At 39.2% G+C, this 13,469-nt stretch overlaps 1 protein-coding gene across 8 annotated transcripts in view; it reads left to right on the plus strand.

Moving 5' to 3' along the window:
* The window catches only part of ELOVL7 (ELOVL fatty acid elongase 7), a 49,890-nt gene extending 38,808 nt beyond the window's left edge, over positions 1-11,082 (plus strand). For all 8 annotated transcript variants that reach the window (XM_067568926.1, XM_067568931.1, XM_067568930.1 and 5 more), the window contains exons 6-9: positions 477-533; positions 2,688-2,793; positions 8,164-8,300; positions 9,082-11,082. In XM_067568926.1, coding sequence (XP_067425027.1) covers positions 477-533; positions 2,688-2,793; positions 8,164-8,300; positions 9,082-9,291 — 510 coding nt within the window. In that variant the 3' untranslated portion in view covers positions 9,292-11,082. The remainder of the gene's footprint in view (positions 1-476; positions 534-2,687; positions 2,794-8,163; positions 8,301-9,081) is intronic.
* The last annotated feature ends 2,387 nt before the right edge of the window (positions 11,083-13,469 follow it).

Below are 13,469 nucleotides of genomic sequence, written 5' to 3' on the forward strand. Positions count from 1 at the left end.
ACATCTTTTTCTACATAAGACTACATACATTGCAGACAAAACAAGCCCTTAATACAATACATGATGTGTTGTGCCATATTTATAAAGCTTGACCTCAAAAATCAAATGTTTTTCCCCAGATTATTTCTTTTTATGGAAAAGCAGCTTTTAGCTCAAAGTTTTTGATAGAGGATCCTGGATTCAGCATATTTATTTTTTGTTTAAATGTTTTAAGAGATTATAAAAAGTGTAGGCCTTGAGATATTTTGTATTACATTCAGATTTCATTTAAATAGTTTATTTTTAAAAAGAAAAATTTATAATTTAACAACAAAAGAATCAATTTTTATTTATCGTGTGCGTGCGTGCGTGCGTTCAATACAACATTTTAAAGTTCCCTGATTCTGAAAAAGCATTTGGTTTGCTTGTTTTTTTAAAGAAAACTTTCCTAATGACTTTCACTAGATTTGACACTGTGTATTTTTTGGATTCCTTAGATGCTTCGGACTTGTTGGCTTTATTACTTCTCCAAGTTCATCGAACTATTAGACACTGTAAGTATGTAATGACCCAGCCTGGTAAATACTGTGATCTCCATAGAGGAAAAAAAGACATTGGTGTTGCAGCCATTGGATCATGTGGTAGCTTTATTCTGTTAGCTCACTAATCAGACCTCATCTCCCCAATCAACAGAATTTGGTTAGTGAAGGATAACAGTGAGAGTGGAGAAACATTTCAGGCATTTTTGTGCCATAAACTTTTAAGCACATCTCCTCATTAGTTAAAAGGGGAAGTCTCTAAAAATGATAGCCATGGTTTGGCTCTTTTAAACTGTCCTGGGAAGTACTCAGGGGAGGTGGGCTGGAAACAAGTGCTGATTATGCTTCAAATATTTTTCCTCTTCCTCCCCAACAACTTTCCCTCCCTTTTCTCAAACATTGGCAGTTAGGGTATGGCACAGCCAACTGTACTCACCTGCCTCAAATTCAAGTACCCATCCTGGCAATCATGACTAGTAATACAATGTTAGCGTGATGCTCTGGGCTGTATCTAAGGCCTACCTAAGTAGATTCCAGGTCTCCTGTTGGAGGGACCAGGAACGCTGGAAATAGAAGTTGTGACTGATGACTTTGAATTAGTCCTGGGTCTGAGAAGTTATTTTCTTCATCTGAATCCCCCCAGTTGTATACTTGCCCTTGTACCTGCTGGTTATTTAGGTACCTATATCTCAGCTTCTTTTTAGTTTTATTGTGAAAGTTTAATTTCTTGAAACTTTGGCAACCATACATAACATGTTACTATTGTGCTGCGTCATTTGCTATTTCTCAACATTTGAAAACAGTCCTGTATTCTATGTATGTTTTCTGTCACACCTGACCACTCTAGTCCCCTCTTTCTGGGTGCCACCTTCTACCTGCTCTTGCCATCTGACTCTACTTGTCTCATTCTCATGTGTATTCCCATCCACTGTGTTCTTTTTTTAGAATGTTTTGCCCTCTTCTCCCTTAAGTTTCCCTCAGTGGATTGATGGGCATTTAACTGCGTAGCACTTTGCCCATTGAGAATATCCACATTCAATCCTCTCATACTATCTCACCTTTCTTTTCACATCTTTGGGCAATTATTGTCTCTGTAATGCTTTTAACGTGTAAAGTGCTAGTCTTTCTTTAGTTACACTATGGTTCTGATCTCATCTTTCCTCCCTTGTGTACCTCTTCTGTGCCTTTCAGTCAGATATTTATATCATCCTATTTTTTCAGTTTCCTCAGATGCTCTTCTCAATCTGTTGTACTCAGAACTTCAAGGGATCTAAAATAGGCTGGCTGGACAGTTCAGTCCAGGAATTGGGGCCATCTTCCCTGCATCCTCTATTACTTTCAGTGGCTTCATAGCCATCCCTGCGTATATAATTTAAAAGTGCCCTTCTGGCTTTCAGGATTCTATGGATTTATTTTGTTCAATCCTCTGGTTTCATATCCACCTCTTCATCCTTCTGGCACACACTCATTCTCTGGCCATGGCTGCCTTCCCAATAATTAACCACCGTAAAATGGCCAATTATTTTACTTTATCTGGAATTGACTTCTTCACTACATATGCGGAAAATCACACTTCTCTTGCTTACAATGCTTTCAAAAGCCTTGCCTCCATGTAAGGTTTCATATCAGTTCAATTTTGCACTAAGTTTCTCATTTATAGCTCTCAAGGGCTTTACAAAGGTGAAGTGCCATTATAACCCTCATTGTACAGATCAGAAAATTGAGGCATGAGGGCCTGATTTTCAGACCCTCTCTACAGTGAGGAAGCATAGAACCAGTATGAATTGTTTTTGTAAATATCTTATATAGACAATCGTATTATACTGCGGATGATGGAGTCCTAGAAGGAAAGGTAGTTGTGGTCTAATGGCTTGAGCATGGACCTAGGAGTTGAGACGTCTGAACTGATTATAATTAGACCTGATTATTGATCAGAAATGCTGATCTTCTGCAGCTTGCATTGTTTGTAATAGATGTTCAGATTATTCATAGCCTTTGAAAATCAGCCCTCAATCTGTGACTCAATTTCCACATATGTAAAATGAGAGAATAAGTGCAAAGAATTTAATGTACCGTATTGGGCAACCAACATTTGTGTGTACAATTAATTGCAAACAAATTACTTTCACATGTGACTTTTCTAATATATTATTCTTGAAACTATTTCAGATCTTTTTTGTTCTGCGAAAGAAAGATGCCCAAATTACATTCCTGCATGTCTTGCATCACTCCATCATGCCATGGACCTGGTGGTTTGGAGTCAAATTTGCTGCAGGTAGTCAAGAGAACTGAAACTATACTGTATATGTAGTAGTAAAACCTCCATACTCTATTAATGAAAAACACGTTCAAATGGACACTATCAATTTTAAATAAAACATACACATTATGACAAAGTATCTTTAGAATTACAAGTAATGCCCAAAGATTACTGTACCTAAATCAGATTATAGGGGGAGAGGGAAACCTTCCAGTAGGTTCATTTGACAATACACAGTGTATGGTCATTTTCTCCTGTTGCTTTATATGTGGAGCTGGAGCAGAGGAAGAAGGCATACCAAGGTTGTGATTTTATGAAAATATTATTGTAAAACCCAGCAGGGGAATTATAGGGCTGATGATTTATTGAAACTACTTCAAAAAATAATTGAGTCGATTGCATGTTGACAGTGTCCCTTGAAACACATAAATCTAATCAGAGGGGAGAGTTGTCTCATCATTCTCTCTTTAGCCTTAATTTTATTTAGAAATTATTCAAGTTTTGGTGCAGCTATTTCTGACTGGCTTTTGGGAGGACAAATGTTACAGCATTACATCTGGCTACTTTTCCAGAGTTAGTTAGATATAGAAATAGAAACTCAAAAGATATGGAAATTCAGGCCAGATAGCATCCAAATATTTGGGGACTGGGGAGAACCTTTTGCTGGTTTTCCCTCCTCTCCATCTTTATACTCTCTTGTTACCCTAACCTTACAAATCATAGAATATTAGGGTTGGAAGGGACCTCAGGAGGTATCTAGTCCAACCCCTTCTCAAAGCAGAACCAACCCAAATAAACCATCCCAGCCAGGGTTTTGTCAAGCTTTAAAAACCTCTAAGGATGGAGATTCCACCACCTCCTTAAGTAACCCATTCCAGTGCTTCACCACGCTCCTAGTGAACCCCCCTTCAGGTAGTTGAAGGCTGTTATCAAATCCCCCCTCATTCGTCTCTTCTGCAGACTAAACAAGCCCAGTTCCCTCAGCCTCTCCTCATAAGTCATGTGCTCCAGCCCCCTAATCATTTTTGTTGCCCTCCGCTGGACTCTTTCCAGTTTGTCCACATCCTTCCTGTAGTGGGAGGCCCAAAACGGACACAATACTCCAAATGTGGCCTCACCAGTGCCGAATAGAGGGGAATAATAACTTCCCTCGATCTGCTAGCAATGCTCCTACTAATGCAGCCCAATATGCCGTTAGCCTCTGTGGCAATAAGGGCACACTGTTGACTCATATCCAGCTTCTTGTCCACAGTAACCCCCAGGTTTTTTCTGCAGAACTGCTGCTTGGCCAGTCAGTCCCCAGTCTGTAACTGTGCATGGGATTCTTCTGTCCTAAATCCCTCCGCTCTCCTCAGCAATCTCGCCACAGAGCAAAAATGACAAAAATCCGATAGATCCTTGCATCAAAAGCTTATAGAATGCAGTCTTTTTCTAACCTGGGGTTTCACCGTGTAACAGCACAAGATGTAGCCTTAGAGTCTATGAGCTAGGACTGTGATTCCCCAGCTGACATATCAGGCCTGCGGACAGGAATCCCAAAGCAGAACAGTCCTGCCCCACCTCTTTTGCCCACAGCCCTGCCCACAGTCTTCCCCAGATCCCGCTCCCTCCCCCGTTGAGCCTGTCTGCCACTGCATCCCTCCCCCCACATTGCTTGGTCTTCCACACTCTCTCTCTTCCCCCAGTTGGTGAGTGACAGCTGGGGGGGCTGAGCAGGGAGGGAGGTGGTGAGCAGTGGGGGGGGGAGGGACGCATGAGCTAGTAATGGCAGGGGGGAGTGCTGAGCAGGTGGGGGCCACTGAGAAGCCAAGCAGTGAAAGTGGGGTGTGGAAGAGAGGCAGGGGGCCAAGCGGGGAGGTGGGCTGATGTGGAGTGACACAGCAGTGAGCAGGGTGGAGCCTGAGGTGGAGCGACTGTGGGCGGGGAACACAGGCGGAAGAGGCAAGATGGGGAGCTAGCCTCCCCAAGGGGAAGTTTTCACCCACTGTCCTTTTAAAATCACCGGGCTGCTTGGCAATTGCCCCCTTTTCCCCTTCTCCCCCACCTGTCAGCAGGCCTGTCACATACATATACCTGTAGTAGCTCGATGAGCGCTAGTGCACATATAAATAGTCATGTAACTGCAGTCACACAGGCAGGGTCCGGCACGGCTTGCCGTGCAGAGTACAAGCATGCCTGAAACAACTATTTATACTCATGATAGTTCTCATGGAGCTACAGCAAATGTGTATGTGAGCTGGGGGATCAGACCCCATGCTTGTAGTGTAGACAGCCTATAAGGGCATACAGCTTGAAACCTGCAGAGAGAATGCAAGCCTGTTGGAACACCTGGTGGGGAATATTATTCCTATTGGTGGTGTGTCTCGAAGAGGTAAAAAACAACAGAAGGACTTACCTGTGCATCGTTGCCTTTTATGTAACATGCCACCCATCTTCCCTGGTATTGTTTTCTTCCCACAGCTTTGATACTTAATTGAAGGAGAGAACCTTTGCCTACCTAGTCCCTCCTGTGTATATTAATTGCATGCATACAAAAATGTCCTGAAAGAGGTCCAAAAACTTTGCGTGGATTCTATGGAAGGTTGTCTAATGTGCAGTTAGCTAATGAAGGGGACTTCCTTCTACATTTTCACTGTTTGAGTCCAATTTCTAATATATAAAGAAATTCTCATGTTTTGAACTGTATCCTTTTCCTCAAATCAGTGGTACTCTGTTCCTATAATTGGAGTTAGCTTCCTCAATTTACAAATCAGACCATTTTATAACTGTTAATATAAAATACATTAGTCTGGTATTCCCAGCACTTAACAATAGCCGCTCAAAAAGATTCCATTACCGATACTGTCAATTTCCTGCTCTCCAGCTGGGCTTCAGAACAATGTACCAGCTGTGCACTTGTTCCATGATAAGGCATCTCAGACTTAATCTCCTATGTAGTAATCTGGCAAATGCTTTCCACAAAATGTTTGAGATCCACTTTGTCCTCAATCAGTAATATTCCCTCATGTAATCTTAGAGCATTCTTTCTTTCCAATAATTTCCAAGAATTTCAGTTCAACTGATGTTCATCTTATATTTAATTTCCTAGTTGTTTCTTTCCTTTAAATAATGGCATCATGCTGTCTGCTGCCCAGCCGTCTGAATTTGTTCTTAATCCAAATAATCCAAATGAGTTTGTGAAGCGATGCCCATCTTCTCTTTCTGAGGATCTGATGTAGACAGAAAATTGAAAACCATATTTATGCAGTGGAGTGTCTTTCTTGTGGAACAGTATTTTTGTAATGTTGCCTAGGTAGCTTTTTTTTCCTTCCATGAATTTTCACTAGGCAGCCCAAAAAAGTAAATAAATTAGTCTCAGAAAAGCAGTCTAATTGTTTGGGAAAATGTGACCTAGAAACACAACATTTTAGAGAGAATCTGACATTTAAACTGATATGACGGTCCTCTGTGGAGAGGGAAAACTCCACTAACTACTCCAATAATTAATAAAGGAAACATTTATTTTTAGCCTAAATTTAAAATTAGGACTAGTTGAAACTGTTTGACATATAATTGGGCTTTCAATTAAATTAATTTTTTGCTCTCTGTTTTTTCATGGACTTCTCACCTGGGAATGCAGAATATTTTGTATTTGAATTTCCATCAAATAATCAAAATGCTCTTTTTCCCTTCTCTCTCTGTAAACCATTTTTTTGACCAGCTATATTTAAAACTCAATTTACTTCTTAAATATTACTGTTTATGGCCAAGATAATTTAATCTTATTGGAAACATAGCAGGAGGGGGTTTTGGAGAGGGAAATATCTGCATGGTTCCCCTCAATGAGGAGTTCCTTCATTATCATTTCATTTATTGGTTTTGCAACCAAACCTGAGGGTTATGTGGGAAGCTAAGATCACATACCTTGAAGTCCCACACCTCTGGCCCTTGGTTCTTCTCTGGTCCTGGGAACATGCATCCTCTGGAGCTGTCAGTGTCATAGAACCATAAAATATTAGGGTTGGGAGGGAACTCAAGAGGTCATCTAGTCCAACCCCCTGCTCAAAGTAGGACCAACCCCAACTAAATCATCCTAGCCAGGGCTTTATCAAGCCACACCTTAAAAACCTCTAAGAATGGAGATTCCACCACCTTCTTAGGTAACCCATTCCAGTGCTTCACCACCCTCCTAGTGAAAAACCTTTTCCTAATATCTAACCTAGACCTCCCCCACTGCAACTTGAGACCATTGCTCCTTGTTCTGCCATCTGTCACCACTGAGAACAGCCTAGTTCCATCCTCCCTGGAACCCCCTTTCAGGTAGTTAAAGGCTGCTATCAAATCCCCCCTCATTCGTCTCTTCTGCAGACTAAACAAGCCCAGTTCCCTCAGCCTCTCCTCATAAGTCATGTGCTCCAGCCCCCTAATCATTTTGTTGCCCTCCGCTGTACTCTCTCCAATTTGTCCACATCCTTTCTGTAGTGGGTGGCTCAAAACTGGACACAATACTCCAAATGTGGCCTCACCAGTACCACATACAGGCGAATAACCACTTGTCTTGATCTGCTGGCAATGCTTCTACCAATGCAGCCCAATATGCTGTTAGCCTCCTTGGCAATAAGGTCACACTGTTGACTTATATCCAGCTTCTTGTCCACAGTAACCCCGAGGTTCTTTTCTGCAGAACTAATGCCTAGTCAGTCGGTCCCCTGTCTATAGTAGTGAATGGATTTCTTCCTCTTAAGTGCAGGACTCTGCACTTGTCCTTGTTGAATCTCATCAGATTACTATTGGCCCAATCCTCCAATTTATTTAGATCACTCTGTATCCTATCCCTACCCTCCAGGGTATCTACCACTGTCCCCAGAGGGCGACTTAAAAGAATAGAGAGTAATACCTCCTAAGGACTAGAGGTAGGATTGCTGCACAGTTGCAGCCCCTGGACTCATGAAAAGTTAATCATGGGGTCTAGAAAAAAGGTGGAGCAGAAGGGAGGAAGCTGCAGAGGTGTTTGGAGCCCCTTTCATGTAACACACTAACAAATGTTCACATTCAGTTAGACCAATTATGTTTTAGTGCAGCTTTGGAAAATTGACTTAATGTTGCTGTATTTTACTAGGTTATTATGGCTAAAGTATTTACATAAGCATTTGCTAAGAAGAGAGGGAATTGCTGAAATCCTTCAGCGTTGGTGACTACAGAACTTAACTTGAAACTTTGTATTTTATATGCTAGTGAAAGTCAGAGACTCCCACAGAGCCTCACTCTTTCATTTGGTTTTCTTCTTAACTAACTCAAAGCAAAATGCAACAACTTCACTTGGTAGCTAAACACGGGGTGTGTGCACACGTGTGTTTTTAAGGATCACTGTTGCAACAATCTTAGACTATTTTTATTGTTGTATAGGTGGGTTAGGAACATTCCATGCTCTTTTAAACTGTATTGTACACATCATCATGTACACCTACTATGGACTCTGTTCTCTGGGACCAGCCTATTATAAATACTTGTGGTGGAAGAAACACATGACATCTATACAGCTTGTGAGTATTGTGACTGAGCCAGGCTTTTTGCAATCAGTCAACCTGTATGTAAGTGATTTCTTAATGGTTAAGAATGAACATGTTCACAGAAGTATTTTTACAATGGCACAAAATAGTTTTTATCTTCATTTTATTAACTGAGCTCAGCAGAAATCATGAGACCAGTTAATTGTGTAAATAAAATCTATTGACCTAATTTCCAGAGGTGCTGAGAACCTACAGTTATCTCTGAAGTCAGTGGGAATTGTAGGTACCCAGTGTATTTAATTGCATTGTACTCTAAGTGTATTGATAAGGACCTATATGTCCATTTAAGAACTGTTGGAGTATGAACTCTCACTAGGAACAGACAAATAGTTTTTTTTTTTTTTTTTTAAATAAGTTTGCAAAACTATATTAAATTAAATAGACTAAGGGATAGCAGAATCAGTTCCTCCAAGAATGTGTCATCTTGTAAGTGTCTCAAGCCACTCCTTTCCCCTGGCCTGGTAGGGAGAGCTGCTTCCCTGGTCGTCTTGATGTGGATCTGCTCCCCTGTCCTAACACCATGATAATGTTTATAACTAAAAAATAAATGTTACTTCATCAAAAACCCTTCTCTCCCTGGCCAAGTAGGAGAGTGGAGTTTTGTAGGTCTACACAACTTCTGTTTCTCACTAACCGTCTGTGTGCGTGTGCGCATTATGCCAACAGCTATTTAAACCTCTTACTAGTTTCTCTTCATATTTTTTAAAAACGTAATTCATAACTGAGTATATTTTCCCTTGTCTGTTTCCTCCAGGTCCAGTTTCTTATGGTTACAGTTCACATAGGACAAATCTATTTTATGGATGATTGTGCATACCAGTATCCAGTCTTCTTATTCGTTATTTGGGTATATGGCTGTATGTTTTTAATACTGTTTCTCCACTTCTGGTATCATGCTTATACAAGGGGCCAGAGACTACCAAAGATTATGAAAAATGGAATCAGCAAAAGCAAAGATCACTGAAGCAATCTATGTAAATGTGTACATCTCAGATCAGTAACTTGTACTACTTGACAATCGATATTTAGGTGCACACTACGCTGTGTACATTTTATGTTTTTCCAAAACAAAGAACTTGTATTTTTACAATAACTTATTTGGGTTTCTGATACTGGGGGGAGGGTGTGTGTGTAATTCTGTGATTAAAGATTTGCAGTTTTTCAGTGACTTGCACATATCTAGAGAAATTTTCTTTGTGCCTAGAAGAAATGAATATTTAATGACACTCATACAGGTGAGATGCATATAAATAAAAAGATCTTCTTTAGGAAAAGGTGTATGATAAGTACAGAGTACTTTGAGCACTAAGAAAAGGTATAAAGAGTATTCATTTTAACTGATACCAGAAACTGTAGTATAATTTTATTAAAATAACCATGAAAAATCTGTTACATGCATAACTTAGAGACTAAACCAGATTAATGTAGTTAATACATGTAAACATTCATATTTTGTACAAATTGTACCATATTAAAGAATGTAAGTTAAATAAAACCTTGGCAGATTGTTTAAAAAAAGATGAATTTTTGGATTATAATAACTTAAATCATTTTATAAAAGGACATGGACTTTAAATGTTTTTTTTTATTAATTGAACATTATAATAAAAACTGTCTTAATTTGATATTCAGTCTAAAACATTAGTGATTTGATTCACTCAAGTAGAAAAATAGTCTTACCTCATACCATTCAAAATTGTCTGTGGATGTACTTTGATACCTGCAAATAGGAATGTTTACTGGGAAAAACATCGTGAAATTAAACAACCAAAACCTTATTACATTTTTAGAACAGGTTTTGTTTAAAATATAAATGCCAGTTTCATTACTGTTTTGCTGTATTTTCTCCTTTCCGCTGCCTGTTGAAATGAATGGTGCCTAATGAGAAATTGCTTTGTATAATTCGTGGTGAAGTTTCTCGGTTAATAGTACTAGTGCCTTGTCTTTGCCTTGTGGTACTGAATGAACTGTTCAAAAAGACTGCAAACTACATAGATTTATGGAGAAGGAGAAGGGGACAGATGAAGACTGTGTGTAGTAAACTCCAATTTATGTAGAATGAACTGATAAAGTATCTCCAGTAACTGATCAGAGGGGTATGCCTGCTTAGAAATGTATAGGATCTAGATAGCTGTATGCAGATAGTATCTCTGCTGTGTGAGTTTATCAAGGAACAACTGTATTATGCAGAACCAAACTTGGAGCTATATTTTGCCTCGATACACACCATACAGCATTCATTGATTGTTTTTTGTGACAACTCATGCTAGTGATGGGCTGAAATCTACCGTGTACTCTGCTCTGATCTGCAGGAGTTGTGATGTTCTCTGAAATATGTCTTCTGATCCAGCCCTTTTGTGTTCAATGGTTGAGGAATTCCAAAAAGGCATTTTTTTTCTTATGTGGACAGAATTACCAAAATAGTATTGCAAGTGACTTCTTACAAAATAGCATATATTTGTCTCTACCTTATTGAACTAATAAATACAAAATTTCCTTGTTTTTCTGCCTTATTCCTGCAATGTTAAAGTGGCATGGGGGGACTTAGTCTTCAAATAGCAACTATGAGACATAAAATTATAATATTGTTTTCTTATACCATAGATCACAATGCTTAGTTTGAATTTCTTTATTAATTTTATCTTAATCTGTGGAAAAGACTTATTACCTCCAATGATCTGGTTTTTTTAATAACACGAAGATGCTTTGAAAGAATACTGTAAAAGATATTAAAGAACTATGATTTATACCTGTCTTCCAGCATATAATTAATCTCAAATTATAGCATGTGTTTTATAACTCCCATTTCTAAACTTGATGGGTGAGTGAAGTTTGATTTACTATTTTGGTGTTTTTTTGTTTTTGTTTTTTTTTTAAAGACCATCTTGCACAAACTAAATAACTTGGGAAATAAGCTTTGGGAAAGATAAAGATACACATTTGTGCTATCAGTGCCTACCTTTCTATGAAAGTAATATATGGATGTCTCCTATTTACCTGGAATACCAGGTCTCCAGAAATTACTCATGCCTGTTACTTCCTAGAACACATTTTTGGGAGGTGGTGGGGTGGGGAAAGGGAAATAAAGCTACATTTTCCTTCTGTGTAAGAAGCTGCTATGCTTAATTTCCTTACACTAAAATCACTGCTCTTCTAACACATTTTAGCAAACTGCAAAGGCCCCTTGGAAAGCAAACATTCTCCACTTCAATAATTCCTTACCTGCTTACTGGATTGTTTTTTCCATATCTTATGTGGCCAGGCCAGGCTTTACAGCCAGTCCTCTTTGCCCCATCAAGCCCTATTTAAACAGCAAATAGCAAAATAAGTAGATATTAACAAAAGAGCGCTGTTGACCTATTTCTGCAAGGTAAATAGGATTATTTTATCCATCACTATCTCCATTGTGGTTTACACTCCTGACTCACCCTCAGGCAAGAGAAGAGGCAACTTCAGTTTCACAAGTCCTTTGGCCTCCTTTTCCCGATGGTGGTGTGGCTGAAAGTAAACATCTCAGTTGGTAACAGTTGAAGGGAAATTCATCCTTTCAGAGGAGTGATCCTGGGTCATTCTATAGGTTGTATGCATATGCAGTATATTGTAATAGTTTAAGTACCTCCAAAATTATTTAATTCACTACAGGGTACAAAACCCTTTGGTCCCTCAAAACCACAGCTCCTGGGGAGCTTAAAAACTAGAAACGGTTAGGCCTTGGATAGAAGTCTTTCTCTGTAAAATGAATCAATTCGCCTTTGTGCCCAAACCATGGTTAGAAAAAACTCAGACTCAGTCTATTATGTTTTATGTCAGAATAACGGGGTACAAAAAATGGAACATTAAATAGAATAATCAGCATGAATGGGTGTCTCTGGATAATGATTGAAATTGGTATGAGTCTTTTTTGGAAGTTTAGATGAGGTGCTAGAGCCCTCTGCTGGATGAAATACAAATTTTAGGAGAATCCTGAAAACTCAGTGCTCACTGTCTCTACTACATAGTGTAAATGTTACCTTTCACTTTATAAAATAGTGGCTAAAATAAGTTCACAAAGTAGGATGAATGTCCTATTGGGACTGTGCTGAAACTATGGAAGGATGCTTTCTAGACTATATGAAGACCAAGCCCCTCTGAGTTTACAAACTTATCTAGATAACATCTAAAGAGAGAAGTGAGAGAACAAGTAAAGCAATACTGTTCATTAGAGAAAGAAAGTAAGCAAGACATGTTACTTAGTCAGGATTTACTGGCCTTTCAGAAGAAATGGATTAGTTAAAACAATTTAGAGTAGAGGGTGAAGGCAAAGAGGGCAGTAGATCTGGCCTAGTTTAAAGATGACTCAGACAATGGGGAGAAAAATCATTGAAGGGAGTTTGAATTGTGGGTATGGGTAGATTATTTCGAACAGGGCAGGGCTAGAAAAGTGGATGCAAGTGTGGGAGGCCAGAGCTGGCTAACACTAATACAAGTGTTAGGGAAAAGTGACCCACATTTCGTGGTGATAGAGAGAAATATTGGATGGGAGGGGAGGGGGAAAAATCAGCAAAAACTTGTAGATGCTGTCTTATCCTTAAACTATCAGTTTACAATTGCCAAGCTTATCCGATATAGCAAGCTTTTCACAAGACTGAAAATTCTCTTATAGAAAGTAGCAGCAGAGAATGTAATGTAGTTTTAGGATCATGAAGAAAAAAGTTACCACTCTTCTGTCTGAGAAAACAAATAAAAAAAACCTCAGTCACTGTAGTTTACAAGTCTCAAACTCTCATTCCATTGTGAAGGCCAAATTCTATTTTAAATGTTGGTCTGTCAGCCATACCTACAACATTTGGGCCATATACACTATCCTTTCTTCATAGCAGTCTTCTACTGATACCAGTGAGGTTTGTACACATATTAAATAAAGCTACAAATAGATAGTAACTAAAACATCAGTACAGTTTATTGTTTGTCAGCATTACTGAGTGAGGAAAACTGCTACTAACCAGTTTTAGGAGCACTGCTTTATAAATATTTAAATAGTCATTGGGTCAGAGAGTGAGAATAACACTACAACCTGATGGGTCACCCATGGGGGGAGGTGAGACTCCCCAGGTTGAGACAACCCAGGTCCAGTCCCCCTATTCCAGTGACTAGCTAGTTATA

Source organism: Emydura macquarii, unplaced genomic scaffold (genome assembly GCF_026122565.2).
Source record: "Emydura macquarii macquarii isolate MOO-44397 ecotype Brisbane River unplaced genomic scaffold, CSIRO-AGI_Emac_v2 contig_2897, whole genome shotgun sequence".
Classification (NCBI taxonomy): Eukaryota; Metazoa; Chordata; order Testudines; family Chelidae; genus Emydura; species Emydura macquarii.